General features: G+C 38.7%; 1 protein-coding gene across 2 annotated transcripts; it reads left to right on the forward strand.

The window, feature by feature from the left end:
- On the forward strand, positions 1-26,715 carry LOC133315405 (bifunctional aspartokinase/homoserine dehydrogenase 2, chloroplastic-like). 2 transcript variants are annotated; one of them, XM_061517025.1, is made up of 18 exons: positions 1-191; positions 905-969; positions 1,060-1,434; positions 6,165-6,253; positions 6,354-6,657; positions 6,903-6,955; positions 7,039-7,250; positions 7,400-7,487; positions 7,573-7,686; positions 19,859-19,957; positions 20,074-20,268; positions 20,803-20,885; positions 22,345-22,570; positions 23,461-23,606; positions 23,837-23,972; positions 25,025-25,108; positions 25,196-25,288; positions 26,270-26,715. In XM_061517025.1, the coding sequence occupies exons 1-18, from the start codon at positions 58-60 to the stop codon at positions 26,513-26,515; spliced, it is 2,742 nt and encodes a 913-aa protein (XP_061373009.1). In that variant the 5' UTR covers positions 1-57; the 3' UTR covers positions 26,516-26,715. The 2 variants fall into 2 exon arrangements, with proteins under 2 accessions (XP_061373009.1, XP_061373010.1); XM_061517026.1 differs by having other exon boundaries at positions 1,081-1,434.
- The last annotated feature ends 281 nt before the right edge of the window (positions 26,716-26,996 follow it).

Raw genomic sequence — 26,996 nt, forward strand, 5'->3', positions numbered from 1 at the left:
TCAAACGCCACCACCAACACCAAACGCGCCCTCTCTCTCTCTCTGCAGTGAACAGTGATGGCGTCGTTTTCTGCAGCGGTGTCTCGCTTCTCCAGCATTTCACGTCCCAACACTTTGCTTCAAAACGACAACAAGATCTTCGAATCTCAATGCCGCCCTTTCCTCCTTTCGCGCCGTTCTCATTCACTTCGGTATGTTTGTTTCCAGAATTAGGTTACGTTATTTCCTTTATTCTATTCGGTTTTGGTTTTAGAGCACATGACGCAAATGGTTATGTAGCTCTATGCCTCGGATTAAGTGGCTTTGTCGAATTGTAGTGGACTGCACATACAACACTTCGTAACTTGTTACTCTGTTTTACTCAGACATGATTTTTTTTTAATTTTCTTTTTTGTGTGGATTGAAAGATGATGCTTTACCATTTTTTCATCTTTTTTTTTTAAATGAGTAAGCAGAGAAGAGATATCAAAGACCATTAACGAATCAGTGGCAATTAATTATTTAATTAATAAGCTTATTAGCTGAAGAGATAATTCGAAGGTATATTTCGTCAGTTTTAAAAAGAATGGACTGTGTTCGTTGATTTTCATTTGTAATTCACTGAAAGAAACGTAAATATGAATAATAAGAGCATATAAGCATATATCAGACCAATAATAAAGTTGTAATCGGGACCCTGGATATCATATATTTGGCATATATATTCAAAATAATATTTTTCTCTTGAATGCATGGTTGTTTTACATGCAATATATTCTACTCTATTTTCTTTTCTTTTTTTATATTTAATCTATCCTTTACTTATTACAGAATTTTTTTAGTATATACATTTAAAAGATATTCCCTCTGTGATTTTTTGTGTGTGTGTGTAATTAACTCATGAGGACACTGGTTTCTTTCTCAGAAAGGGTCTTACTTTGCCAAGGGGACGAGAGTCACCAAGCCACAGGATATGTGCTTCATTTACAGGTTGCTACTTAGTTTTATACCGGAATTTGTGCTTGTAATTTTGGAAACGGAAATGTAATGCCTTATATTTTCTTGTTTATTTACTGGTAGATGTTTCGCCGAATGTGTCAGTAGAGGAAAAAAAGCTTCCCAAAGGAGAAACTTGGTCTGTTCACAAATTTGGTGGAACATGTGTGGGAAGCTCACAAAGAATAAAGAATGTTGCGGACATAATTCTTAATGATGATTCGGAGAGGAAATTGGTGGTTGTCTCTGCAATGTCAAAGGTGACAGATATGATGTATGACCTTATCGACAAGGCTCAATCACGTGATGAGTCTTACATATCTGCATTGGATGCTGTCTTGGAGAAGCATAGTTCAACTGCACACGACCTACTTGATGGAGATAATCTTGCTATTTTTTTGTCTCAGTTGCATCACGATATCAGTAACTTGAAGGCGATGCTTCGTGCAATATACATAGGTCATAGGCACATCAACTCTCTCTCCCCCTTTGATACACCGTGTTCCTTTTTTATTTTTGGCACCAAAAGCTATTTATTTTTATAAATATATTTTTTTAGTTACTTTTTCTATTTTTTTTATGGAGCGTTTGGTAGAGGAGAAATTTGATTTTGCCCGGAAATCATAATTACCAAGAATATGTTGGGAAAGTGAATTTTCCAGGAATATGACCAAAATGCTGTTTGGTAGGCAAAAATATTACTAGGAATATTGACTCAAGTTTACTGATTCTATGTTTGGTTGATTGTTAAATATTATTGAGAATGTCAAATTTTCCCAACATCTGGGATTCCCTGGTGGTATTCTTGGATGTCATTTTGCTATTCCCTGGTTGTCTTGTTTCTTTTTAAGTTGGCATTTATGGCTTTCGCTTTTTGGTGCTTTATGCACATTCTAATAGTGTTGATTTAAATCTATATTGCGTTAGATATGTCTTGGTCACTATTGTATAGTACTTTTTGGACAATAAATTTCATATGAAAGAATTAGATGCATTTTATTAAAGAAAAAAACTATTGGTCATATGATCTGTATTATACATGGATTTTCATGTGTCAAAATATATATACAAATTTAAACATCCCCGGATTTACCTTGTCGTGAATTCAACATAGATCTTAACATAAACCAGTCATTGAACTATGAATCCTCCATCGAAATGCTGAGATCTGAATGCCTATTGGATTTTATCGGGTTGGTGACCAAGAGAGAGATATACACAGGAGACAAAAAGTGAAATTAGAGAAATTACTTTTGCTGACCAACTTGTTTCCTTCAAACCATTTTGTGCAACTGCTTGTTAGGGTTAGAGCACAAGTTTGAAATGGAGGCAGATAGGAGGTGGCAGCTGAATGTGTTTCTTGAGTGAAGTTTTAGGGTTGAAGATAAACCTGTCTTAGATTAGCATCTTGATGCTTTCTTCCTGGTTTTGATGGTGGAATAACTAGTAGTACTGGCTGAAAAGTGACTTGTGGAAAAGATGGGCGAAGTACTTGCTTGAAGCATTGGAATTGAATCTGTGTTCTTATTAGGCATAGGTGATTTAAGATCATATTAGCTTCATTAAACTTATCTTCAGTTATAATCATAGAACATATTAGTTTTATATATCAGATGACTCACGAGAGTAGTAGCTTTGCTGTTTTTACTTGAACCTGAATAACATAGAATAGAATGATGATTGTCTTAGGTTCTTATTGTCTTAGTTAAGCTAGAAGCATTCAAAAGGAATGACTTCATTTTCATCCAATGCTATGGTTGTTAGTTATGTAAATGCAACTGATTCCTTGCTTGTTTATCTTACTTCGTCTATGATAGGAATATACTGATGTAGGTGGGTAGTAGGGGATTATGTTCTACCAATGAGGTGGCATAACTAACTTTAGAATATTCTAGGAGGTTAGGCTGAGTATAAGATGGGGAATGTGAAGGGTGTGAGGGCAGCTGGGAATTGGACTTGAAGAGCTCAGCTAGGGGTGTTCAAAATGTCCAAAAGAACCAAACCAACCCATAACCAAACTGCTCCACATTTAAAAAAACGGTTTTTTTAAAAACCGGTTTCATACAAAACTGCATTTTATTTTATAAACTAGTTATTTACCAAACCATAAAAATAATTGGTTATCTATAACCAAACTGCTCTACTTTGCTTCAACGTTTCTTTATGCACCGATTGGTAGGTTTCCTTTTTCCAATTTCTTGGTTCCTTTTCACACATTCGATTGTTAGTTATACTTCATATTTACAAATTTACAAGATTATTTACTGGTAAATATTCCTTTTTAATTTACAACATTTGAATTTGGAAACAAGGAATATCAAGAAGGGTTTTCCCTCTGTGAGATATTTATCAATTTACTTTGCTAATTGATATAATTAGTTGTGCTTAAACAAAACCTTTTGACGAAGGAATTCGTCTTGGATACTTAACTTAGTGATTTGACTCTTATGAATTTGTGCGATTAGATAACTTTTCTATTAGATACTTAACTTTGGGAGTTGGCTCTTATGAATTGTCGTTAACAAAGAAAAAAGATAGTTTCAATATTAAGTATAACTCTTGTAAATATTATTTACTGGTACATTATTCAAAATTTTGAATTTGTTATAAAATCGGTTTTGAACTTGATAACCGGTTTATAGTTTATAATCGGTTTTGATTTAAAACCGGTTTTGAATTAAAACCAGTTTTCAATCAAAACCTGTAACATCCCGAGCACTGACTAGGGCGGGGAGTGATCGCCGATGCAAAGAGGCACGAACAAGGAGCGGCTCCTGACAGGCTTCCAGTGCGGGGTTACATGAACGAATGAATCGAATCGACACCCGAAAGAGAGGGATTCCAAAGACTGTGCAGGTATGAGACTGCACAATTTGGGGTAGCTTATAAGAATTAATTGGCACTACCTATACTAACAAGATGCATCTACTTTTTGGTAGCCCGGAACGGAAGAACTCCATAGTTAAGCGTGCTTGACTTGGAGCAATTCTGGGATGGGTGATCTCCCGGGAAGTGTGCGAGTGAGGAAAAAGCACACTGAAAAGTCTCGTGTTAGTATGTGGGGATAGTCGTTGATTCTTGAAGCAGCCGGGCGTTACAAAACCGGTTATGAACCATAAACCGGTTTTGGAACTGGTTTCAAACCGGTTTTAAAAAAAGAAAATGGGTTCGGTTTGAAAACCAAACCGTTTAAAACTGGTTCGGTTTGGTTTTTGTCAAAACCGGTTATGAACCGCTCCATGCACACCCTTAAGCTCAGCATCTCTCTAATTTACTGAATTTAGCTCTGTTATTAGCATTTCCCTTTTGTAACCAGTGTGGCTGGGTGATAGTTATTTTCCTTGTAATTTCCATTACTGTAATCCTGTTTCCTCAATATATAGATATATTCAGATACTTTTCTAGGTTCAGCGCTGCACATTTCCTTTTACTTTTTGATTTTCTGATCCAGTGTTATCAACTGGTACCAGAGCACTCCGATCTGAGGTGCTTTGAATGGTACTAGCCTGCCACATGGAAGCCTGGTTTGAAGCTATCGAGGAACGTCTCCGAAGGATTGAAGAATTATCGGAGGAACGCTTCCGCAAAACAGAACGTAGGTTGACGGAGATCGTACAGCTTCTCCAGGATCGTCGCGAGAGGAGTCAACGATGTGGACGTTCACGAAGGGGAAGGCTAGAGTCCATGGATTTTCGTCGGGGAAGTCAAGGACCAATGAATTCAGAATGGCTACATGACAGGGACGAGCGCGTGATGAAGGAGACGGTGTTGGAGAAACGAAATATGGCTTGGTTAGCTTATGGGTTTGGAGTTGGGCTTGGCGGAAAGGGTAGTGGGCCAAGCCGCTCCATGCAGCCCAACAGAAACTCATTAACCACAGCAGGTGCCAAGCACATGAGGAGCTCAAGTTTCAGCAACCTTGGTGACTCGTGAACGACTCCAAACGCTTTGTTTAACGACACGTTAACTGATACACACACATGTGTCAATGTCGTGGGAGCAGCTGGGCAACAACACCTGAATGAAGGTGCAGGGAGCAATGGTCTCAAGATAGATGGCCATCATTTAACACAAGCACAACTTCCAAATCATCGGTGCAAAGTGACACAACTTAATTTGTTGATAATCGACGAAAGGGACGAGGGGGTGTTGAAGGAGATGAAGGCACAACAGAAGATGTTGATCTGGTTGAAGTTTCAGGCGAAGGCTGTCAAAACCGAGAAGAAGTTCTTCAGCTTTTGATGTATAGTGTCCTAGGGCTCTCTTCAAACCAAACAATGAGAATGTGGGGGTCGATTTGTGGAGAAAGGTCACTTTGTTGGTGGATAGTGAAGCATCACATAATTTCATCGGGAGGGCTGTTGCTGAGAAATTAAAACTCATGGTGGAAGCTACACCTAGCAACGGGGTGGAGGTAGGTGACGAGTATAGAGCGGAAAGGAACGCTGGGTGCAGACAGGTGGAAATCGCAAGCCAAAGGACAACCACACATCAAGCTTTATACATTTTCAATCCTGGTAGAGCTCATCATGCACTGCATATAAGTTGGCCCTTCCAATTCAAGCAATGGGATCCCGGTGGAAGGTTCTTGGGAGCTAAACCTTAGCTTGAGGGCAAGGCGAGTTTTTTTTTTCCCCAGGGGGGGTTATTAATAGGAATATACTCATGTAGGTATATGTAAGATGGGTAGTTGGGGATTATGTTCAGTTCTACCAATTAGGTGGCATAACTAGCTTTAGAATATTCTAGGAGCTTAGGCTGAGTATAAGATGGGGAATGTGAAGGGTGTGAGGGCAGCTGGGAATTGGACTTGGGGAGCTCAACATCTCTCTAATCTGCTGATTTTAGCTCTGTTATTAGCATTTCCCTTTTGTAACCAGCGTGGCTGGGTGATAGTTATTTTCCCTGTAATTTCCATTACTGTAATCCTGTTTCCTCAATATATAGATATATTCAGATACTTTTCTGGGTTCAGCGCTGCACATTTCCTTTTATTTTCTGATTTTCTGATCCAGTCTTATCAGTCTGCATCACCTATCATTGATTGTTGATTAAAAAGTTGTTATATTTATGTTATTAAATCTAAAAATCATTCATTGTGGAAAAGGTGTCTACATTGTTGCTTAAAATGAATTCTTTAGTTAAGTTATCATACTGTCAGCTTGATTAACATTCTTAATATCTTGCAGCTGGTCATGCAACCGAATCTTTCACAGATTTTGTTGTGGGACACGGGGAATTATGGTCTGCCCAGATGTTGTCTCTAGTTATTAGGAAGGTCAGCTGTTTTGATTAGAAAGATCTGCTACCCCCCCCTTCCTTTTCTCCTTTTATATTAATTGAGCTGATTGTGTCATGCTTCCCTTCTGGTTCTGCAGAATGGGACTGATTGCAAATGGATGGATACAAGGGAAGTCCTTATTGTAAATCCTACTAGTTCTGATCAAGTTGATCCTGACTATTTGGAATCTGAACGAAGACTTGAAAAATGGTACTCTTTGAATCCATCTGAGGTAATCATTGCTACTGGATTCATTGCAAGCACACCTCAAAAAATTCCTACTACGCTAAAGAGAGATGGAAGTGACTTCTCGGCAGCAATTATGGGTGCTCTATTTAGGGCTCGCCAGGTCACAATCTGGACAGATGTTGATGGTGTGTATAGTGCAGATCCTAGAAAAGGTTTGTGCTGCTTATTTTTTGTGCTAGTTGAACGATGCGTGGATTTTGAGAATTGTGTTTTAGTAACTGAGATGGAGTTCTACCTCGGATATATTAATAATGTGTTTGCCAACCACTAGGGCTAGCCTAGTGGTGTGGGTGTGTGTGTTTGTATTCGATTCCTGTAACCTTCAAAAAAAAAAAAAAAATGTGTTTGCCTGCTTTAACATGAAGTTTTGATTCAGTATAAACAATATGTTCCGCAGTTAGTGAGGCTGTGATTTTGAAGACATTGTCTTATCAAGAAGCATGGGAAATGGTGAGTTGGACTCTGGAAAGCCTCAAAGCCCCTCTTTCCAATAAAAATTAAGGAGATTAACTTTCAAACTGCCTGTTGTGCAGTCTTATTTTGGTGCAAATGTTTTGCATCCCCGCACAATTATTCCTGTGATGCGATATGGCATACCCATTATGATAAGGAATATTTTCAACCTTTCTTCTCCTGGAACAAAGATCTGCCATTCTACTTATAATGATGAAGATAGGCAAAACCTGCAAAATTATGTCAAAGGATTTGCAACAATAGACAACTTGGCACTCGTAAATGTTGAGGGGTGAGTCATGAGTTGTGGTCACTTTACACGGTGAATGGTTAGCGTTCTTGCTGCTTGATGATTTCTGTTTAATTTAAGATATTCTGCAACCTATTTTAATCATTCAAGTTGTAATTTCTAATGTGTTTTTCTTTGTTGCTTTTTTGCAGAACTGGAATGGCTGGTGTTCCAGGTACAGCCAGTGCTATTTTTGGTGCAGTGAAAGATGTTGGAGCCAATGTCATCATGATATCTCAGGTGCAGTTATAATCTTCTGCACCTTTTCTAGTTGTCCACATTGTTATATAAGAAATTGCAGTTGTCATTAACAGTATTTGTGTAGGCTAGTAGTGAGCATTCTGTGTGCTTTGCTGTTCCCGAGAAAGAAGTAAAAGCTGTTGCTGAGGCATTACAGTCTAGATTTCGTCAAGCTTTGGATGCTGGGCGTCTTTCTCAGGTGCTAAATCTAATTCTACTTTGACCACATGCAAGTTTCTGTTCAATTGTCAATTGATATCAAAGACCGGAGTTTTAACACTGCATTCTTGTGGATTTGCATCATCTTCCAAAACTCGATGAACCATTTGTTTGTCCTGCTCTTAATTTGTTCAAGAGGATAAAGACTAAAGGGTCGGGTCGGGTTATCTTGTCTCTAATATGATTTGTTGTTGTTGTGGAAGCGTTGTTCTTTTTTCCCCTCTTAATTAACAATAAGGGCAGATTCCGGATAATATGAATATTCAAGTTATAGACCACTTATTGTGGTCTAGAAAAGAGGAAGCAAATATCAGTGACGCAGATATCAACAGTTGGGACTAAGAGAGACTGTTGCACTAGATTGATGAAAGAATCAATGAATTTCTATAAGCTGTGTAGCACAAGGATCCATTGGGAACTTCTTTTACGGTGCCAAAGGTGAAGGCTGAAGGGCATCAAATGTCACTAAAGAGCCTTGCTTGGACCAATCGTGGGTTATGCCCTTATAAGTTATTTTTGAAATTGTAAAGAACCTTGGAATACACCACTCCAAAAGCTAGCTCAAAGGGTGGGAGTGCCCAAGGCCTTATAAACTCCACATTAGTTGCTCATATAACTAATGTGGGACTATATATCTCAACACGCCCCTTCACACGAGAGCCCATTGGGCTTAAAGAGTCGATGATGCAACAGGCCCAGCCTACCTGTGCTAAGAAATTCCACAAGAGAAAGTGGGCGGCGGCGAGGTTTGAACCCGAGACCACGAGGCTCTGATACCATGTAAAGAATATAAATACTTGAAAAGGGTAATCAGAAAAATATTATTATATTTGTATGTTAATCTGATACAAAGAGATCTCTATTTAGAGCCCGTTTGGATGAGCTTTTTTTTCTTCAAAAGCTGCTTTTTTTAAGAAAAAAAAGCACTTCTCGAAAAAAGTCTGTTTGGATGTCTGCTTTTAAAAAAAGCAGAAGTCATAAAAAAAGCCAAAAACCTACATTTTTTGGAAGCTAAAAATTTTAGCTTTTAAGAAAATCAGAAGTCAAAAGTCAAATATTTTTTTCAAAAAACAAATTTTTTCAAAAAAAATCTAAATAGCTGTAACTTTTATAAAAAGTACTTTTAAAATAAGAAAGTGATAAAAAGGACTTTTTTTAAAAGTCCATGCAAACAACCTCTTATAGAGACTAAAAAAACCTAATTCTTGACCTAATGGGCTTGGCCCAATATAACAAATACTAATAATAATAAAAGACCTAATATTTACAACACTCCCCCTCAAGCTGAGGAATAGATATTTAGCATTCCCAGCTTGCAAGTAAGTTCTTGAAATCCTTCTGAAGGAAGTCCCTTTGTCAATAGATCAGCTAATTGACGCTAGTGGGAATGTATGGAGTGGTAATCAACCCGCTATCAAGTTTCTCTTTGATGAAATGGCGGTCGACCTCAATATGTTTAGTCCGATCATGTTGAACCGGATTATGAGCTATACAAATAGCGGACTTATTGTCACATAGCAGCTTCATAGGTCCCTTACATTTTATTTTGAGATCATCAAGTACAATTTTCAGCCACAGTAACTCACAAATGCCTTGAGCCATAGCTCGAAATTCAACTTCTACACTTGACCTGGCAACCACATCTTGTTTCTTACAGTTAAATGTAAAAGAATACGTTGTGTATTGATCTGTGTCAGGGAGTTACAATATATAGAGACCCTAATGGGCTTAAGTGTAAGGCCCAAACCTAATCGTAATACAGTCAGAATACAGTCAGACTATTTACGGATAAGACAGAATCCAATCATATCTAATCAAATCTAATCATATCATATCTAATATTCTAACACTCCCCCTCAAGCTGGTGCGTATATATTATGAGCACCAAGCTTGTTACAAATGTATTCAACCCGAGGACCTCTTAGAGCTTTAGTGAAAACATCTGCTAGTTGATTAGATGAGTTGACAAAAGCTGTCTTGATTTCTCCTGACTGAATCTTTTCCCGAATGAAGTGACAATCAATCTCTATATGTTTGGTCCTCTCATGAAAAACAAGATTAGAGGATATATGTAGCGCAGCTTGATTATCACAGATGAGTGTCATGGGTTGTTTCTGTTCACAAAGATGAAGCTCCTGAATCAACTGCTTTAACCAGATCAACTCACAGGTAGTATTTGCCATTGCACGATACTCAGCTTCTGCACTAGATCGGGAAACAACAGGTTGTTTCTTGCTTTTCCATGAGATTAAGTTTCCTCCGAAGAAGACACAATAACCAGAAGTAGAGCGTCTGTCCGAGGGTGATCCTGCCCAATCGGCATCTGAGTAACCACAAATTTCTGTATTTCCCTGATCCGAATACAACAAACCTTTTCCTGGTGCTCCTTTGATGTATCGGAGGATCCTCACAGCAGCATCCCAATGTGAATCACAAGGGGAATCAAGGAACTGACTGGCCGTACTGACAGTGAAAGAAATATCTGGCCTAGTCACAGTAAGATAATTGAGCTTCCCAATCAGCCTTCGATAACGTCCAGGATCAGATAACGGCTCCCCCTGTCTGGGCAATAACTTAACATTAGGATCCATTGGTGTATCAACTGGTTTACACCCCAACATACCAGTCTCCTCTAGGATATCCAAGACATACTTCCTTTGACAGATAGAAATGCCCTGTCTAGATTGCGCCACCTCAATTCCCAAGAAGTAACGCAGCTTCCCAAGGTCCTTTGTTTGAAATGCACTGAATAAATGTTGTTTTAACTGATGGATTCCGTCTTGATCACTTCCGGTGAGGATGATGTCATCAACATAGACTAACAAATAGATGCACTTGTTAGGAGATGTAATCCTATAGAATACAGAATGGTCAACTTTACTGCGAATTAGGCCAAACGCCTGTACAGCAGAACTGAAGCGACTGAACCATGCTCGAGGAGACTGCTTGAGACCATATAAGGATTTTCGGAGACGACATACCTTCTCAGACTCCCCCTGAGCAACAAAACCAGGTGGTTGCTCCATGTAAACTTCTTCTTGTAAATCACCATGAAGAAAGGCATTTTTGATGTCAAGTTGAAGGAGTGGCCAGTGACGAACAGCAGCAAGGGCAAGAAATAGGCGGACGAACGCCATCTTAGCGACTGGAGAGAATGTATCGCTATAATCAAGGCCAAAGATTTGAGTAAAACCCTTGGCAACTAGGCGTGCCTTGAGACGATCAACATGGCCATCAGGTCCAACTTTCACAGTAAACACCCAGCGACAACCAACTATAGACTTCTCTGGAGGAGCAGAAACAAGGTCCCAAGTGCCATTGGTATGAAGTGCGGTCATCTCATCAAGCATCGCTTGGCGCCATCCTGGATGGGAAAGTGCTTCACCTGTGGTCTTAGGAATAGAAACAGAAGAAAGACTAGAAACAAAGGTGAAATGAGGAGGAGAAAGACGATCATAGCTCAAGAAGGTATAAAGAGGATAAGGGTTACGAGTAGTACATGTACCTTTTCTTTGAGCAATGGGAAGAGCCTCTGGTGAAGGATCCGGAGGGGAAGAATCAACTGCAGAGGGCAATGAGTCAGCAGGGGTCGAGTCGACTGGAGGTACTGTCTTACGACGCTGATAAGTGAGAAGTGGACGGTCCTTAGGTACTGGAGCAATACGTTATGGCTTATCTGGAGTAGAAGCACCTGCATCTGGCAAAGACAAGTCAAGAAAAGGAACAGGAAGAACATGATCAACCTGTGACAATGGAGTTGGGATAGAATTAAAGGGTTGTTGATCAAAAAAGGTGACATCCGCGGAAACTAAGTAACGCTTGAGGTCAGGAGAGTAACAGCGATAACCCTTTTGAAGACGAGAATAACCAAGAAAAATGCATTTAAAGGCTTTGGATGTTAACTTATCCTTACCAGGAGTGAGATCATGAACAAAACAGGTACAACCAAAAACATGTGAGGATAGAGGAAAGAGAGGAACATCTGGAAACAATAAGTTATGAGGAATATCATTATTAAGCACAGATGAAGGCATGCGGTTGATGAGAAAGCAAGAAGCAAGGACTGCATCAGCCCAGAAGTGAAGAGGAACATGCATGTGAATAAGAAGAGTCCTGGCAATCTCAATGAGATGTCTATTCTTACGTTCAGCTACTCCATTTTGTTGTGGAGTGTGAGGACAAGTGGTTTGGTGTAAAGTACCCTGTGTGGCTAAGAAGTGAGAAAAGTCAACAGAAACATACTCCTTAGCATTATCACTACATAAAATACGAATAGAAGCACCAAATTGAGTATGAATTTCAGCAGAAAACTTTTGATAAATAGAAAACAACTCAGAACGGTTTTTCATTAAATAAATCCAAGTACAACGGGAGAAATCATCAATAAAGGTGACAAAATACCGAAAACCTAAAATAGACACACTACGACTAGGACCCCAAACATCTGAATGAATAATTGAAAAAGGAGCATCAGCTCGTTTATTGACTCGATTAGCAAAGGAGGAGCGTATGTGCTTTCCTTGCTGACATGACTGACAATCTAAAGTTTGAAGACCGGATAAAAGAGGAACCATCTTTTGCAATTTCGCAAGACTAGGATGCCCGAGACGACTGTGGATGAGCTGTGGAGATTCTGTGAGAGAACAAGCAACTGAAGGACTCGGCACATCAAGGTAGAACAGACCCCGTGACTCACGGCCCACTCCAATCATCTTCCCCGTACCCGGGTCCTGCACAGAAACAGAATGGTTTGAGAATGTGACAATACAATTAAGAGAATTGATCAATTTACTAACCGATATTAAATTATAAGGGATGTGAGGAATGTAATAGACAGATGTCAAGGTCAATGAGGAGGTTGGACAGATTTGTCCAATCCCATGAACGAGGGCCTTAGTTCCATCAGCAAGAGTAAAAGAGGGTAAATTATTAGAATATGTAAGGGAAGAAAAGAGTTCCTTATTACCACAGAGGTGATCAGTAGCACCTGAGTCAAATATCCAAGGACCAAGTGATGCAGAATGAGAAACACAAGCAACAGGATTACCAGTTTCTGAAGCAGAGGCCTGAGATTGAGGAGAGGACTTCCTGAGAAGGGCCTGGAATGCTGCATATTCTTCAGAGAAGAGAGAGACTGAACCATTTGAAGCAGTATCCGATTGAGCTACATTAGCAGCAAAAGAAGGTCGCATGTGAGGATACTTGGTGTAGCAGCGTTCCTCATAATGACCAAGTTGCTGACAGTAATGACAACGAGGTCGCTGACCACGTCCGACTGGACCTCCTGGGCCTCCTGGGCCACGACCTCCTGGGCCCCGGCCTCCTGGGCCTCTACCACGACCACGTCCACCTCTAATATGCCCGCGAAAATCAGTACGGGAAACTAGAGTAGTAGAATCAACAGCAGAAGACGATGCAGGAGCAGATTTCTTATTCAAATTCAGAAGACGCTGATACGTCATGGATAGATCAGGCTCCCCACTAGTCAAGATAGTATCACGAACATTATCAAATTCTTCGGGAAGGCCAGAAAGTGTGGCAACCATAAAGAGACGTTCCACCTGTTTTCGATATGCAGTAGCATCAGTAGGGTAAGGCAGCATATCCAAATATGCCTGCATCAAAGAGCGACTCTTGCCAATATATGTCTCCATCTGAATGTCGGATGATTTGCTCAATTCCATAAACTGAGAGATGATGAAATAGAGCTGCTGAACATCATTAGTGTAGAGGTTTTTTGCTTCCTCCCACACTTCAGTGCAAGTTTTAAATGAATAAAAGATATCCAAGACAATCGGATCAATGGATTGCCAGAGGATACTCAGAAGTTGGTTGTCAATCTTTTCCCAATCAGACTTGTCCTCCTCAGGGACATCAGTAGACTTAGTTGTGAGATGGTTCCCATATCCTTGTCCAAAGAACCAAACTCGAACAGAGGTGGCCCAGTTCTTGTAATTAACAGATCCCTTCAATTTTGAAGAGGTAATGGACCCAATATTGGTAGAGATGATATTGGGAGAATTTCTCAAAGGAGGAGATGGAGACTTGACCTCCGAATGAATTGGAGGGTTTGCTGCCATAGTATCAAATCACAAAGATACAAACCGAATAAAGAGAAACGAACCTGATCACCAATCAAGAAGAGGTGCGCACAAAAAGTCAGACCCACAAAGAACCAACCACAGATCCAGAAAGAGGAGGAGAAGACGAGTTTCTCTGTCCAAGACCGGCCGGAAAAAGCCGCCGGAATAGTGCTCACGCGCCGGCAGAAGGTGGCGCGTGAAGCCCACGCGCAGAGAAGACTGGAGGCGCGTGAGAGCGCGTGACAACTCCGATGGTGGCCGGACTTCCACAGAGCAGGTCGCCGGGAGGAGAGGGTTCTGTTCGCGTTCGTTCCAGACTGAAAATTCGCCGGAAAAGTACTCCGGCAGCCTGAACAGTGGCTGACGGTGGCTGATGGTGCTCCGGTGACTGTGGACACGTGCAGAAGATGCCTGGAGAGGACTTACAGCCTTTGATATCTTACCGGAAGGACGCACGGCAAATAAAAGATGACTCCTAAGCAGTGGGCTTAGGTTTTAAAGCGAAGAACAAGATTTCTAAGCGGAAGCGAGGGTTCCCAGAACGAAATAGCTCTGGTACCAAGTTAAATGTAAAAGAATACGTTGTGTATTGATCTGTGTCAGGGAGTTACAATATATAGAGACCCTAATGGGCTTAAGTGTAAGGCCCAAACCTAATCCTAATACAGTCAGAATACAGTCAGACTATTTACGGATAAGACAGAATCCAATCATATCTAATCAAATCTAATCATATCATATCTAATATTCTAACACTTACTTCTCCATGTCACTAAGTTACCACAAAGAAACATGCAATAACCAGTGGTAGATCGACGGTCAGTCACGGATCCAGCATAATCAGCATCAGTGTAGACTTCTAAAGAGAGATTGCCATCACGTCGGAATAACAATCCTTTACCAGGAGTAGCTTTCAGATACTGAAGAATTCTCTCTACTACCTGCATGTGTTTCTCCTTTGGATCGTGCATAAACTGACTGACAACACTAACAGCATAAGCTAGGTCTGGTCTAGTATGAGCCAGTCAGCCAGATATATCAATTTCCCAACTAGCCGTTGATATTGTCCTTTATCAACTGGAGGACTCTCCTCTTCGTAGCCTATCTTGTGATTCTGCTCAATAGGAGTATTAGAGGGTTTACACCCAAGCTTTCCTGCTTCTTTGAGAAGATCCAGAACATATTTCCTCTGGTTGATAAAAATTCCTTTGCTTGAAAGAGCTACTTCTATTCCTAGGAAATATCTCAGTTTCCCAAGGTCTTTGACTTCAAACTCAGAGGCAAGCCGTGTTTGCAGAATCTGTCTCTCCATAAAATCATCACCTGTGATAATAATATCATCAACATATACAAAGAGCACAATAAGCTTCCCATTTTGAGAGTGCTTGAAGAAAAGAGTGTGATCTCCTTGACTCTGTCTGTATCCTAAGGTCATCATAACCTTAGTAAACCTTCCAAACCAGGCACGAGGTGACTGCTTCAATCCATACAAGGACTTTTTTAATCTACAAACTTTATTTTCTCCCTTCACAGAATCAAAACCAGGCGGGATTTCCATGTAGACTTCTTCTAACTCACCATTCAGGAAAGCATTTTTCACATCAAATTGATTTATATCCCAATTGTAATGGGCAACAATGGATAACAAGACTCTCACCGTATTCATCTTTGCAACTGGAGCAAAGTTTTCTTTATAATCAATGCCATAGGTTTGAGTGTAATCTTTGGCGACTAATTGAGCCTTGTATCTTTCAAGAGTTCCATCAGAATTATATTTCAGGGCATAAACCCATCTGCACCCAACTGCTTTCTTTCTGTTACGTCTATCAATAACTTCCCATGTTTTATTTTTCTCCAACGCATTCATCTCCTCTTGCATGGCTTGAGCCCAATTCCCATCTTTCAAGGCTTCATGTACTGATTTTGGGATTGAAACAGAATCTAGTGCTGAAACAAAGCTTTTGTGCTGCACAAAAAGATTAGCAGAGGAAACAAAATGGGAGATAGGGTATTGAGTACAAGAGGGACAGGAAGAACAAGATTTCTTGGAACAAGATCTTTTCCCTTTTGTCAAAGCAATGGGTAAATCATCAGAAGCAATAGTAAAGGGTAAGTCATCAGAAGTATTAACATCATGATCAGAAATATGAGATTCAGGACTTACCAGTGGTTCAGACGATTGAGGTTGCTGTTGAGGCAATGTGGGTTGTTTCCTTCTTTGATATACCAATTCAGGTGTCACAATCTTCCGTATCTCTGGTGTACTTGATGTATCAGTCACAGGAGGATCAATCACAGGAGGATCAGACATGGAAGGAACAGGAACAAGAGGAGGTGACATTGACACAGGTAAAGGAATAGACACTGGAGGTTCAGACTCAAAGAAGGAAGGTGATGAGTTTTCTGGTGAATTATTCTCCCCCTGAAGATGAGGACCTTGAAAAATAGACTTAGATTCCTGAAATGTAACATCAATAGAAACAAAAAAATTTCGACTACCAGGGTGATAGCACTTGTACCCTTTCTTATCAGGAACATAACCAAGGAAGACACATTTAATAGCCCTAGGGTCCAACTTACTGCGATGATGTTTATGAACATGAACAAAAGCAACACACCCAAACACCCGTGGAGGAAGACTCATAGTTGGAATAGAAGGGGAAAAGGAAGTGATAGAGTGAATAGGACTTACATGGTCAAGTACCCGAGTGGGTAAACGGTTGATCAAGAATGCTGCAGTAAGAATAGCATCTCCCCAATAGTATTTGGGTACATGTGTCTGAAACATTAATGCACGAGCCGCTTCAAGAAGGTGACGATTTTTTCTTTCAGCAACCCCATTCTGTTGAGGGGTGTCAACACAAGTAAGTTCATGAATTATACCGTTATTTCGTATAAATTGGGAAAAACTTTGATTAACATATTCAGTACCATTATCTGTCCTTAGTCTCTTGATTTTTTTACCAAATTGGGTTTCAACCATTTTATAAAATTGAAAGAACAGTTGTGGTACCTCAGACTTTTCACGCATTAAGTAAACCCAAGTTACACGAGTGCAATCATCAATAAAAGAAACAAACCATTTATTTTCGGAAGAATGAGGGACCTTAGAAGGACCCCAAACATCAGAATGAATAATATCAAAAGGTTCAACACTCTTAGTAATACTAGAAGGAAAAGTCACACGATGATGCTTAGCAAACTCACAAACATCACAATGAAAAGACTCAACAGACTTAGACAAAAACAATGACGGAAATAAAGACTTGAATAAACTAAATGGAGTATGTCCCAAGCGCTTATGATGAAGCCAAATCAAAGAATTAGCAGTTGATTGACCATGAGATAGCAAGATGTGATCCGTGACTTTATTTGCGGGAGATTGTGACACCAGATAGTACAGCCCACCTTGCTCTTTAACACTACCAATCGTCTTCCCCATGGCGAGATCCTGAAAAACACAATGGGTAGGGAAGAAGGTTACAGTACAATTCAAATCTTTTGTAATTTTATGAATAGAAAGAAGATTTGTGGAGAGTTTAGGAACATGAAGAGCATCTTTAAGATGTAAGGACGACTGTAAGTTTAGGTTACCAGAACCCGCAACTGATGTATGTGAGCCATCAGCTACGGCTATGGTATGAGTTCCAATGGTAGGATTATAAGAAGTAAAGGGGTCAGCACAACAAGCCATATGATCAGTAGCACCAGAATCAACAACCCAAGAATATTTAAAATCAGTACATGAAGACAAAAAAGAATAAGTTTTGGAGCTCATACCAGTCATAGCCAAAGTATTAGTATCAGATGGCTTACTCAGAGAATCAAGGATGGTGCGGAGCCGTTCCAACTCATCTTGACGGAACGCAGGTTGGGTCCCATTAGGTGCAGGAGCTATTTCAGAGGAAGTAAAATGTGCTTGACCACGCATCCTTGTCATCTTGTCTAAGACCGTTTGCTTTCCATGGAGGCGAAAACATAAATCCTTGATATGACCCGTTCTTTTACAATAAGAACACCAACGATCGTCTTTCTTCGGTCTAGAAGATGAAACATCAAATTTTTTTCCAAAGGAGTTCCTTTGAGAAGAACCATCCCTCTTTGTTGAAATCATAGCAGACCCATCAGTGGGATTAGAGTCAGAAGGAGTTGAAGTAGTAACTTTAGATGAGAGCATAATGGAGCCTTCAGACACTTTGGTATCCATCATGACAGCCCTGCGACTTTCTTCACCCCTGACAATATGAAAAACTTCAGAAAGAGACGGTAATTTTTCCTTACCAAGAATTTGAACTCGAATCGGGTCATATTCTGAGTTGAGACCGCAAAGGAAATCATAGATCCTATGGCGTTCAATGGAAGCAGTCAGAGTGGCTGCATCCTTGCTACATTCCATCTTCAAGTTACTGATCAAGCTCAGTCCATAATTTATTCATAATACCATAGTATTCAGTTATAGAGAGAGAACCTTGCTTGGTAGAAAAGATCCGATTCCTCAGATCATAACAAGTGGCATCATCTTGCTTCATTGAATAGGTCTGCTTAAGAACGCTCCAGATCTCAAGAGCAGTAGGTAAAAACATGCAGTGTTGACTAACCTCAGGAGTCACAGAGTTCCATAGCCACGTCATAATAAGGGAGTCTTCATCATCCCAATCAGCAAATGTTGGATCTGTTTTGGCAGGAACAGGTCCTTCAATATGAGAAACTTTACGGCGTCCTTTGAGAATGGTACGAACAACCTGAGACCATTGTAAATAATTCTTTCCATTCAGACGATAATTCTGATGGAGAGCAGGAAGATCATTGTGACCAAGAAGGGTCACCACAGACTGTGTAGAAGAATTTGTTTTTGTGTTTGCAACGGTTGATTCAGTTTCAGTATCGGAGGCCATGCTGCACAAAAACTAGTTAAAGAACAAGCTCCAAGAAGCCAAAAAATTTAGAAAAAATACCAAACGAAGTCCGATCAAAGGTTTGAGCACAGATCCAGAACGACCTTGGAGAGTCGATTAGAACTGCAGTGGCTCGACCTCCAGAACCGCCGTCACGCGCCGGAGAAGCTGGCGGCGCGTGGACTTCACGCGCAGGGAGAAGGGTGGCGCGTGGAGGCGCGTCTGGCTTCCGATGAGGCTGGGCTTTTCAGGGCGGCGGCGTCCAGCAAGCGCGGCTGGGTCTGTGGCTGGTCGGAGCAAAAAATCGATCGGAACAGTGCCTAAATCGTGAGGAATAGGTTCTGTGTTGGACGTTCGTTGGTTGGTTGCTTTGGTTACTGTATATCCGTGCTTTGTACGAGAGGAAAAAAATAAGGAGGAGAGGAAACAATGATGACAATGGTATTCTCGGTCCAAGAGGTCCTCGGAAATTTTTTTCCGGTTGCGGCTGATGGCAGCGAGAGACGAAAAAAAAAATAAAAGGTTTCGTAGGCGCGGAAGCAGAGCCCTCAGGATCGAGAGCTCTGATACCAACTTGAAAAGGGTAATTAGAAAAATATTATTATATTTGTATGTTAATCTGATACAAAGAGGTCTCTATTTATAGAGACTAAAAAACCTAATTCTTGACCTAATGGGCTTGGCCCAATACAACAAATACTAATAATAATAAAAGACCTAATATTTACAACAGAAATTAATGGAGGTTATATTCTCTCATATCACAAAAGTTTGGGTGTTGCCTTTGGCTTTGTTCACCAGTTGTTGGGTTGGATACTTGGATCTTCATGATGTAATAATTATTAATATGGGATGCTGCTTTTTATAGAAAATGTGGCAATAATGTATTTCTTAACCAAAAGGAATGCATTGTCTCTTGGAATATGCTCTTACCACCTTTTTTTCCTCATGAGACAGTTATCTGTGAAAGTTTTGTGTTAAATGGAACCCTTCTTTCTTTCATTATTTTATGTGCTTATTTCTTTTATTTCTTAATTATCATCAGTTAGAAAGTTAAGGGCTGAATCATTTCATTTCTTCTGTCTAAATTAGTACATGTAGTTAAATGATGTTGAAATTTAAACTTGTTATTTTGTTACCTTTATCACATTCTAAATTATGTAGCGCGTCTCAGGTTGCCGTTATTCCAAATTGTAGCATTTTGGCTGCCGTTGGCCAGAAAATGGCAAGCACTCCTGGAGTTAGTGCAACCCTTTTCAATGCATTGGCTAAGGTTAGGAAATTATGTTTATCTCAGTAGTATGGTAAGTTATTGCTTAGGTTAGAATTTTTGGCATAATTTTTTATTTCTTTTAACTTGTTTATGGTCAAACTTGCTATCATGAACAGGCCAGTATAAATGTCCGTGCAATAGCACAAGGTTGTTCTGAGTACAATATTACTGTCGTTGTTAAGCGAGAGGATTGTATAAAGGCTTTACGGGCTGTCCATTCCAGATTTTATCTCTCCAGAACCACCATAGCAATGGGCATTATTGGACCTGGATTAATTGGAAGCACACTGCTCGATCAGCTAAGGGATCAGGTGCTTTCTCTGTAGATAATTCTGCATGTATGAATCATTGATTTTGGTTCTACCTGTATTTACATTTTGCTGTGTATTTTTCTTTTTACTGTCCTTGATATGAAATTAAATAATTAATTACTCTTTTTTCTATCTTACAAAATTGCACTTCAAGGAAATATGACTATTAGCTATGCGCGAGATATATGAGAAGTCATGATTCTTAAATTTAATATGACTATCGAATATTATTCAAGATTTTAAAGGGGTGGTAGCTGACAAGATAATTTGATTATAATTTTCGTACTTGTGGTATTTAGTTGTCCAACTCCAACATTCTGAAGTATCTTCAATTCTTACTTTTTTTGACTGGTACGGAATATTTTTTTATTGAGATTTGATCCCTAATAAACATTTTACATTCCCATGTTTATATACGCTGCTGGCTTGATAAACATACTCATTGGGGGTATCTTCATACATTTTATCTTGTTAACAAGGTGGAAGGCTTCTTATAATATGTGGCAAATTCATCTGACCATTCTTTCAATGCAGGCCTCAGTTCTGAAAGAAGAATTTAACATTGATTTGCGTGTAATGGGCATACTTGGTTCAAAGTCAATGCTCCTTAGTGATGCGTAAGTCAAATCGCCCTTAACTGAAATCTCTCTTCTTGAATGATATATTATTAGGCTTCCTTGCTTGTACGGTTAAGAGAGCCTTTTATGTGAGAAAGTGGATTTCATTTTACACTTTTCTCTATCTGGAAAATATTATTGCTTATTACATACCATATATTTTATGGGTTTATTGATTCTCATTTTATAGGAGATAAATTTATCTCCTATGCATATATAAAAGTGTGTGGGATCATGTTTTCTCTTTCTCTCTCTCTTTCTCACATGGGCCCATATTGGCCCCACACATTTTTATGTGTGTGTAGGAGATAAAATTTATCTTCTACAACATTAGAAACATTAACCCCGTATTTTATTTAGATAAACCAATCCCCATTAAATCCCGACTTGCAAGCATAATGTTGAAGGAAATCCTTGTATGTAGTCTTACCCTTATATTTTTGCAAAAAAGTTATTTCATAAACGAACATTTTTATGTGTGTGTAGGAGATAAAATTTATCTCCTACAACATTAGAAACATTAACCCCGTATTTTATTTAGATAAACCAATCCCCATTAAATCCCGACTTGCAAGCATAATGTTGAAGGAAATCCTTGTATGTAGTCTTACCCTTATATTTTTGCAAAAAAATTATTTCATAAACGAACATGTGACCTGTCTATGATAAAAGAGTAGCTTTACCACAGCTGGCTTACCCTCTTATATTTTATGTAGATAAAAGAAGAATATTATTAGAAAGAAAGAAAGAAAAGGTGGAAGGAAATAAATAAAAAATGTTAAAGAGCTTTCCAATCCTTCTGCATGTCTAATGAGGAAAATTCCTGAAAGAAACTGAAACCTCGTAAAGAACCCAAGAGGAAGCATGAAAAAATCCTTACCCAAAGTAAGATAATTGCAATGATGAACAACTTAATTATCTGATCATTCTGTTCCAGAAAAAGGAAATAGACACCATAGAACAACATACAAGGCACATAGCCATAACATTTTGCCCAGTAGAACCTCTTAATCCACATTTTAGGCTCAAAGTTTTGTGGACATACTGCAGTTTCACCAAAAACGAAGAGTTGTTCATTTTATTCTTCTTGAAGAAGTTTCATTAGTTGTAGAGATGTGCCCCCCTTTTTGCTTTAACCTTTTAAGTAGGCCATAGTACCTGATTAGGTCTACTAGATGGAATGAATTCAAAAAGTAGGTTATACCTGTTTATTTTTTGGGAGTCATGATTCTCAGTTTGGGTGATTTCAATACTTCAACGTTGGTTTGATGATTCTCTCTCACTTACAATTATGTAGTTCATCTATTGATAAGTGAAATTCCTCGGCCAATACATGGTTATGGAGCTTCATCTACGGAATGCATGCTGTGATTAATTAGCTTATGATGTTGGCTATCTGTGCACTATTGACCAAGTTGGTTCTTGTTCAATTATTGTATACTGTAATTGCTCCTTGCAGGGGCATTGACTTAGCTAGGTGGAGAGAACTTAGAGAGGAAATAGGAGAAGTGGCTAATTTGGAAAAATTTGTTCAACACGTGCATGGAAATCATTTTATACCAAACACGGCATTAGTGGACTGCACTGCTGACTCTGGTATTGCTGGCTATTACCATGACTGGTTGTGCAAAGGAATACATGTAATTACCCCCAATAAGAAGGCAAATTCGGGACCACTTGATCAGGTGAAATAATCCATATTGTCCTTTGGATGGATAGAATGTTCTTGGTTGTTATTGACTTATCTCCTGTAATTAGTGCCGTTATTCCAAACCTATTTTTTCATCAATTGCTCTGCTGGAAATTCCCAGACATTAATTTAGGTTCATTTGTTTTCATAGGGTTTTTTTTTAAGAAAAAAATAAAGAACAAAACATGTAAAGGAAAGGAGAATTTCTTGTTTGTAATTTCATTTGAAATGAAAAACCACCTCATTACATTATGATTACAAGAAAATTTGGAGAGGCAGCTTTTACTATTTTATTCTTCATTCAGGCCATATCCTCCATACATGGCTGCTGTCCCCTTCTCATTTTTTTAATAAGAAAATAATCTTTAAATTGCATTGTTTCCTTTCGCAGCAATCATATTTGCTAGTAGCCCAAGTGTTCTAACTGGATCTCATGTTGATGAATGAGGACTTAATTAATTTGAGAACAAAAAGCAAAGATTTATAAGCTGTCACACTTAAATGTGGATGTCAACCAGTCTGTGACATCTTCTCTTGTGCATCTTTCATTAAATTTTGGCATTTTGGAAATGGGTTACTGTTCCACTGAGTGATATTTCATCGTTTTACGTAGTTATTAACATCTACCATCAAAGTTTATTGTAACATAAATTGGAACAGTGAACAGCAGCAGTAGGCATTGGACCGAGAATCATGCTCTTCTGATTGAACAAATGCTTTGAAGATTTCTTTTCTATAATACTTTTTGTAATTTTTAAAGTGCTTCCCTTCTATAAGCTTCAGCGGCTACTGCTTGTACATATGTTACTTCTTTGGTTGGTTACTTTGTAATCTTAGTTACTACTCGTTTTGGGGCTTTCTCACACCTTTACTCTCTACATCCAGTATTTGAGGTTAAGGGCTCTTCAAAGGCAATCCTATACACACTACTTCTATGAAGCTACTGTTGGAGCTGGTCTTCCCATTGTTAGCACCTTACGTGGTCTCCTTGAAACTGGAGACCGAATATTGCAAATTGAAGGCATCTTCAGGTTTGCCTTGACATATTATTTTCTCTTCAGTTGTCTTAATTTATGGATTGACAGTCTCGATTCTCAGACTTTATGATGATCTTGCATTTCGTCTCATTTGTCCAGCCTCTAGCAATTTTCCCATTCTGAAGAGAAAAATAAATTAGAACATTATTTCAAGGATTATTAATGTCTATAGGCAATCATTCATCTTGCGTGTTCACCAAAAGGTATTGCCTCTGACTCTGCAGTGGGACTTTGAGTTACATCTTTAATAACTTCAAAAGTGGCCGGGCTTTTAGTGAGGTAGTTGCTGAAGCAAAGGAAGCAGGTTATACTGAGCCAGATCCCAGAGATGATCTGTCCGGAACAGATGTTGCTAGAAAGGTACAATTTACAATACTGAACATGTTTACCAAGTTTTGTTGTTAGATGTTAATAAAGTTCCTTAGTGCTGCGGACATCTCTTGAGTTTCAATTTTGTTTAAGATTTCTGAATATGTACTTCGTTGCTTTGTAAATAATATACAGCTTATGCATTGGTACATACGATTAATATAGCATTTCCATGAATTTCCATGCAGATAGAGAGTATATGGTAAAATGATAGAAAGTATAGGTAGATAAATAAAGTGTATAATTAATTAAGGTGTACATGTAAAAATGGGAAAAACAGTAAGTGTGTGTTTCAGAAGTATCAAAGTAGTTTTTTTTCATCTGTATCATTGATAAAGACAACAGGAGTTGGTTTTCATCCTTGTCTTTTGCCCTTAAAATTCCAACAGAGTCCTCGTTCCATGCACAAGTTTGTTAAGTAAACTAATAAAATGGAGATTACAATATAAAACATAAGATTAGAAATGAGTATATCCATAAGAAAATTGAAGTAGCACCTATTGTGGAGATGACATAAATGTGCTGAAAGTGTTTGGACATATTAGGGAAGATAGCCCAATTAAATGGGTAGAGGAAGACCTAAGATTACTTTAGGGGAAACCATTAAGAGAGACCTTACTCTAAATGGTTTTATTAAAAATAAGATTTTTGGTATAGTCCAACTGTGTAGATTTATCTTTGTAGTTGACCCTTCCTCGTGGCGAATTGCTTGGTTATTGTTGTTGTTTTACTTTCTTTAACCACTTTAATGATTTTTTATACCCATATTTCTGCCACTCTTCCTTTTACCATTTTACTCTCTCCATACACATGTTCTGATGTATAGAAGTGCATATATATAATTATAAATATATACGTAAGAAAAGACTTGACTGAGGAAATAAATAAAGGTCGTATGCTTAGGCAGTAGGTATATTGCGTAATGTCATGATGACTAATTGGAACGTGTAGGCTGATCACAATGTCAATTTTTGGTTCATAAAAATTCTGTTTTGATTGTGGCCATTTAAATTCAACATCCTGAAGCTGCTGTGGATATACAGGTGATAATTCTTGCAAGGGAATCTGGTTTAAAGCTAGAATTGTCAAATATTCCTGTTGAAAGCCTTGTGCCAGAACCACTAAGAGTAAGAACCAATATCTATTAATTATGCAGTTTTTAGTTTTGTGTGTTGCATTTTGCTTGACATGGATGTTTTGATAATTGTGCGCAGGTTTGTGCATCAGCTCAGGAGTTTATGCAACTGCTACCAAAATTTGACCAGGAGTTCGCAAAGAAACAACAAGATGCTGAGAATGCTGGGGAAGTGAGTTACTCTAAGACAGTATTCTATGTTAAAGTATCTAAAAGAATAATAAATAATTGCATTAACTGCTTCATCAATGCCTGATACGTCCAAATCATGATTGACATTTGACAGTGTTATTGATTTGATTAGACCTTGTTACAGACCTCCTTTTCTTTAATATAAAATTGAAGGCTACATGCTGGAAAAAGCAAGGTTGAAACTCTCTCCTCTCAAATGGGTAATAAAATTGAGGCGCTTTAAGGAGAGTGGGGAGAAAATATCTGGTAAACTTAGTAGCATGATTTTTTAAACATCAGTAGAATGACTTACTGATGGAAATTTTAGCTTGTTATATGTTTCAGTTCTGCATGGGACATTGGGACTGAAACATAAAGTAGTACTTATTTGAGATGCTGCAGATGGGGCTGGGGATTTTCTGATTACACTCTTGACATCCCAGAATACCTAAGTTTTCCGTATCGTATATTTAACTATAATAAATCTTTAACTGGTGGGTTAATGAAGACTTCATAACTTAACATGCAGACGTGGTTTAATGGAAGGAAGCTTAGATATTTCAAAGAAACCTAGATTTCCACTTAGACCATGATCTCAAGTAAAAAGTATAGCGATTGACTTATGTTGGGTAGGTGGGTTCCTGCTTGTCTGTATTTTGCTATATATGCGAGATAACACCGTTAATTATTATATTTTTCATAATGGCATCTTTCTTTCGATATTTCTTCTTCTCCCTTTTTTTTTTGGGGGGGGTCCTAAGTATCATAAAAGAGGTGAACCGAAACAGTGATAAAACTGTTATTTCATAACTGAAAGGTCATGGGTTTGAATCCAGGAAACAGCCTCTTTGTAATTATGTAAAGGTAAGGCTGCGTCTAAGGATTATTTCTGCCCCACACTCGTTAGTCGAGTTTAACAGGGAGTGGTTTGGTTTAAGTATCATACATACAAATTTGAGCTTGTTATGTTTGAACTTTGAAGGTCTTGAGATACGTGGGAGTGGTGGACGTGACTAATGAAAAAGGAGTGGTAGAGCTGCGAAGATACAAGAAGGATCATCCATTTGCACAATTGTCTGGGTCAGATAATATTATTGCATTCACAACAAGAAGGTATAAGAATCAGCCTCTGATAGTTCGTGGGCCAGGAGCTGGTGCTCAAGTCACAGCTGGTGGAATATTTAGTGATATTTTACGACTTGCTTCATATCTAGGTGCTCCATCATAGGTGTCATTTTGCAAGCATAAATTTTGTATCATCTATTTTCCTCTCTTGATTTGCTTGTTTAGGTTATTTGCTTCTTGTTGTAAGGTTGTAGCAGTGCTAGCTTGTTTCCCTTACCCTTTGGAATATTAGTGAGACATTATTTGAGAGTTGTGTTGTAAAGGTACGGAACGGAAACGTTATATTTTTTAACTTCTCAGATAGCCCTTTGAATTATTCTTTTGCTGTTACTGCCATATATAACTTTACAAAACTAAACCTTCAACTCACAAAGTAAAACAAAAACCTTCAATTGAATTTTAAACCAATTAAAAATATGATTTTCTCATATGACGATTCTATGTCAATATGTAGTTTCTTGTAAGAAAATTCATAGTAACCTACAAATTCATAGGAAAAAGAACATTCAACGCAATCGATAAAAAAGTTTAAACCTTATTGCTCGGAGCGTAGCTTTGCACGACATGCATTAACATTTCGTTAG

The sequence above is a fragment of the Gastrolobium bilobum genome, unplaced genomic scaffold, assembly GCF_033153095.1.
Source record: "Gastrolobium bilobum isolate Gb01-03AN ecotype WA unplaced genomic scaffold, APGP_CSIRO_Gbil_v1 utg21167, whole genome shotgun sequence".
Lineage (NCBI taxonomy): Eukaryota > Viridiplantae > Streptophyta > Magnoliopsida > Fabales > Fabaceae > Gastrolobium > Gastrolobium bilobum.

Excerpts from the sequence above, each read along its gene's own strand:
- LOC133315405 (XM_061517025.1), top strand. The coding sequence starts at position 58 with ATGGCGTCGTTTTCTGCAGCGGTGTCTCGCTTCTCCAGCATTTCACGT. Across the intron at positions 1,435-6,164 it reads GCTTCGTGCAATATACATAG|CTGGTCATGCAACCGAATCT; the intron begins GTCATAGGCACA and ends AATATCTTGCAG. Across the intron at positions 25,109-25,195 it reads TTGTGCCAGAACCACTAAGA|GTTTGTGCATCAGCTCAGGA; the intron begins GTAAGAACCAAT and ends AATTGTGCGCAG.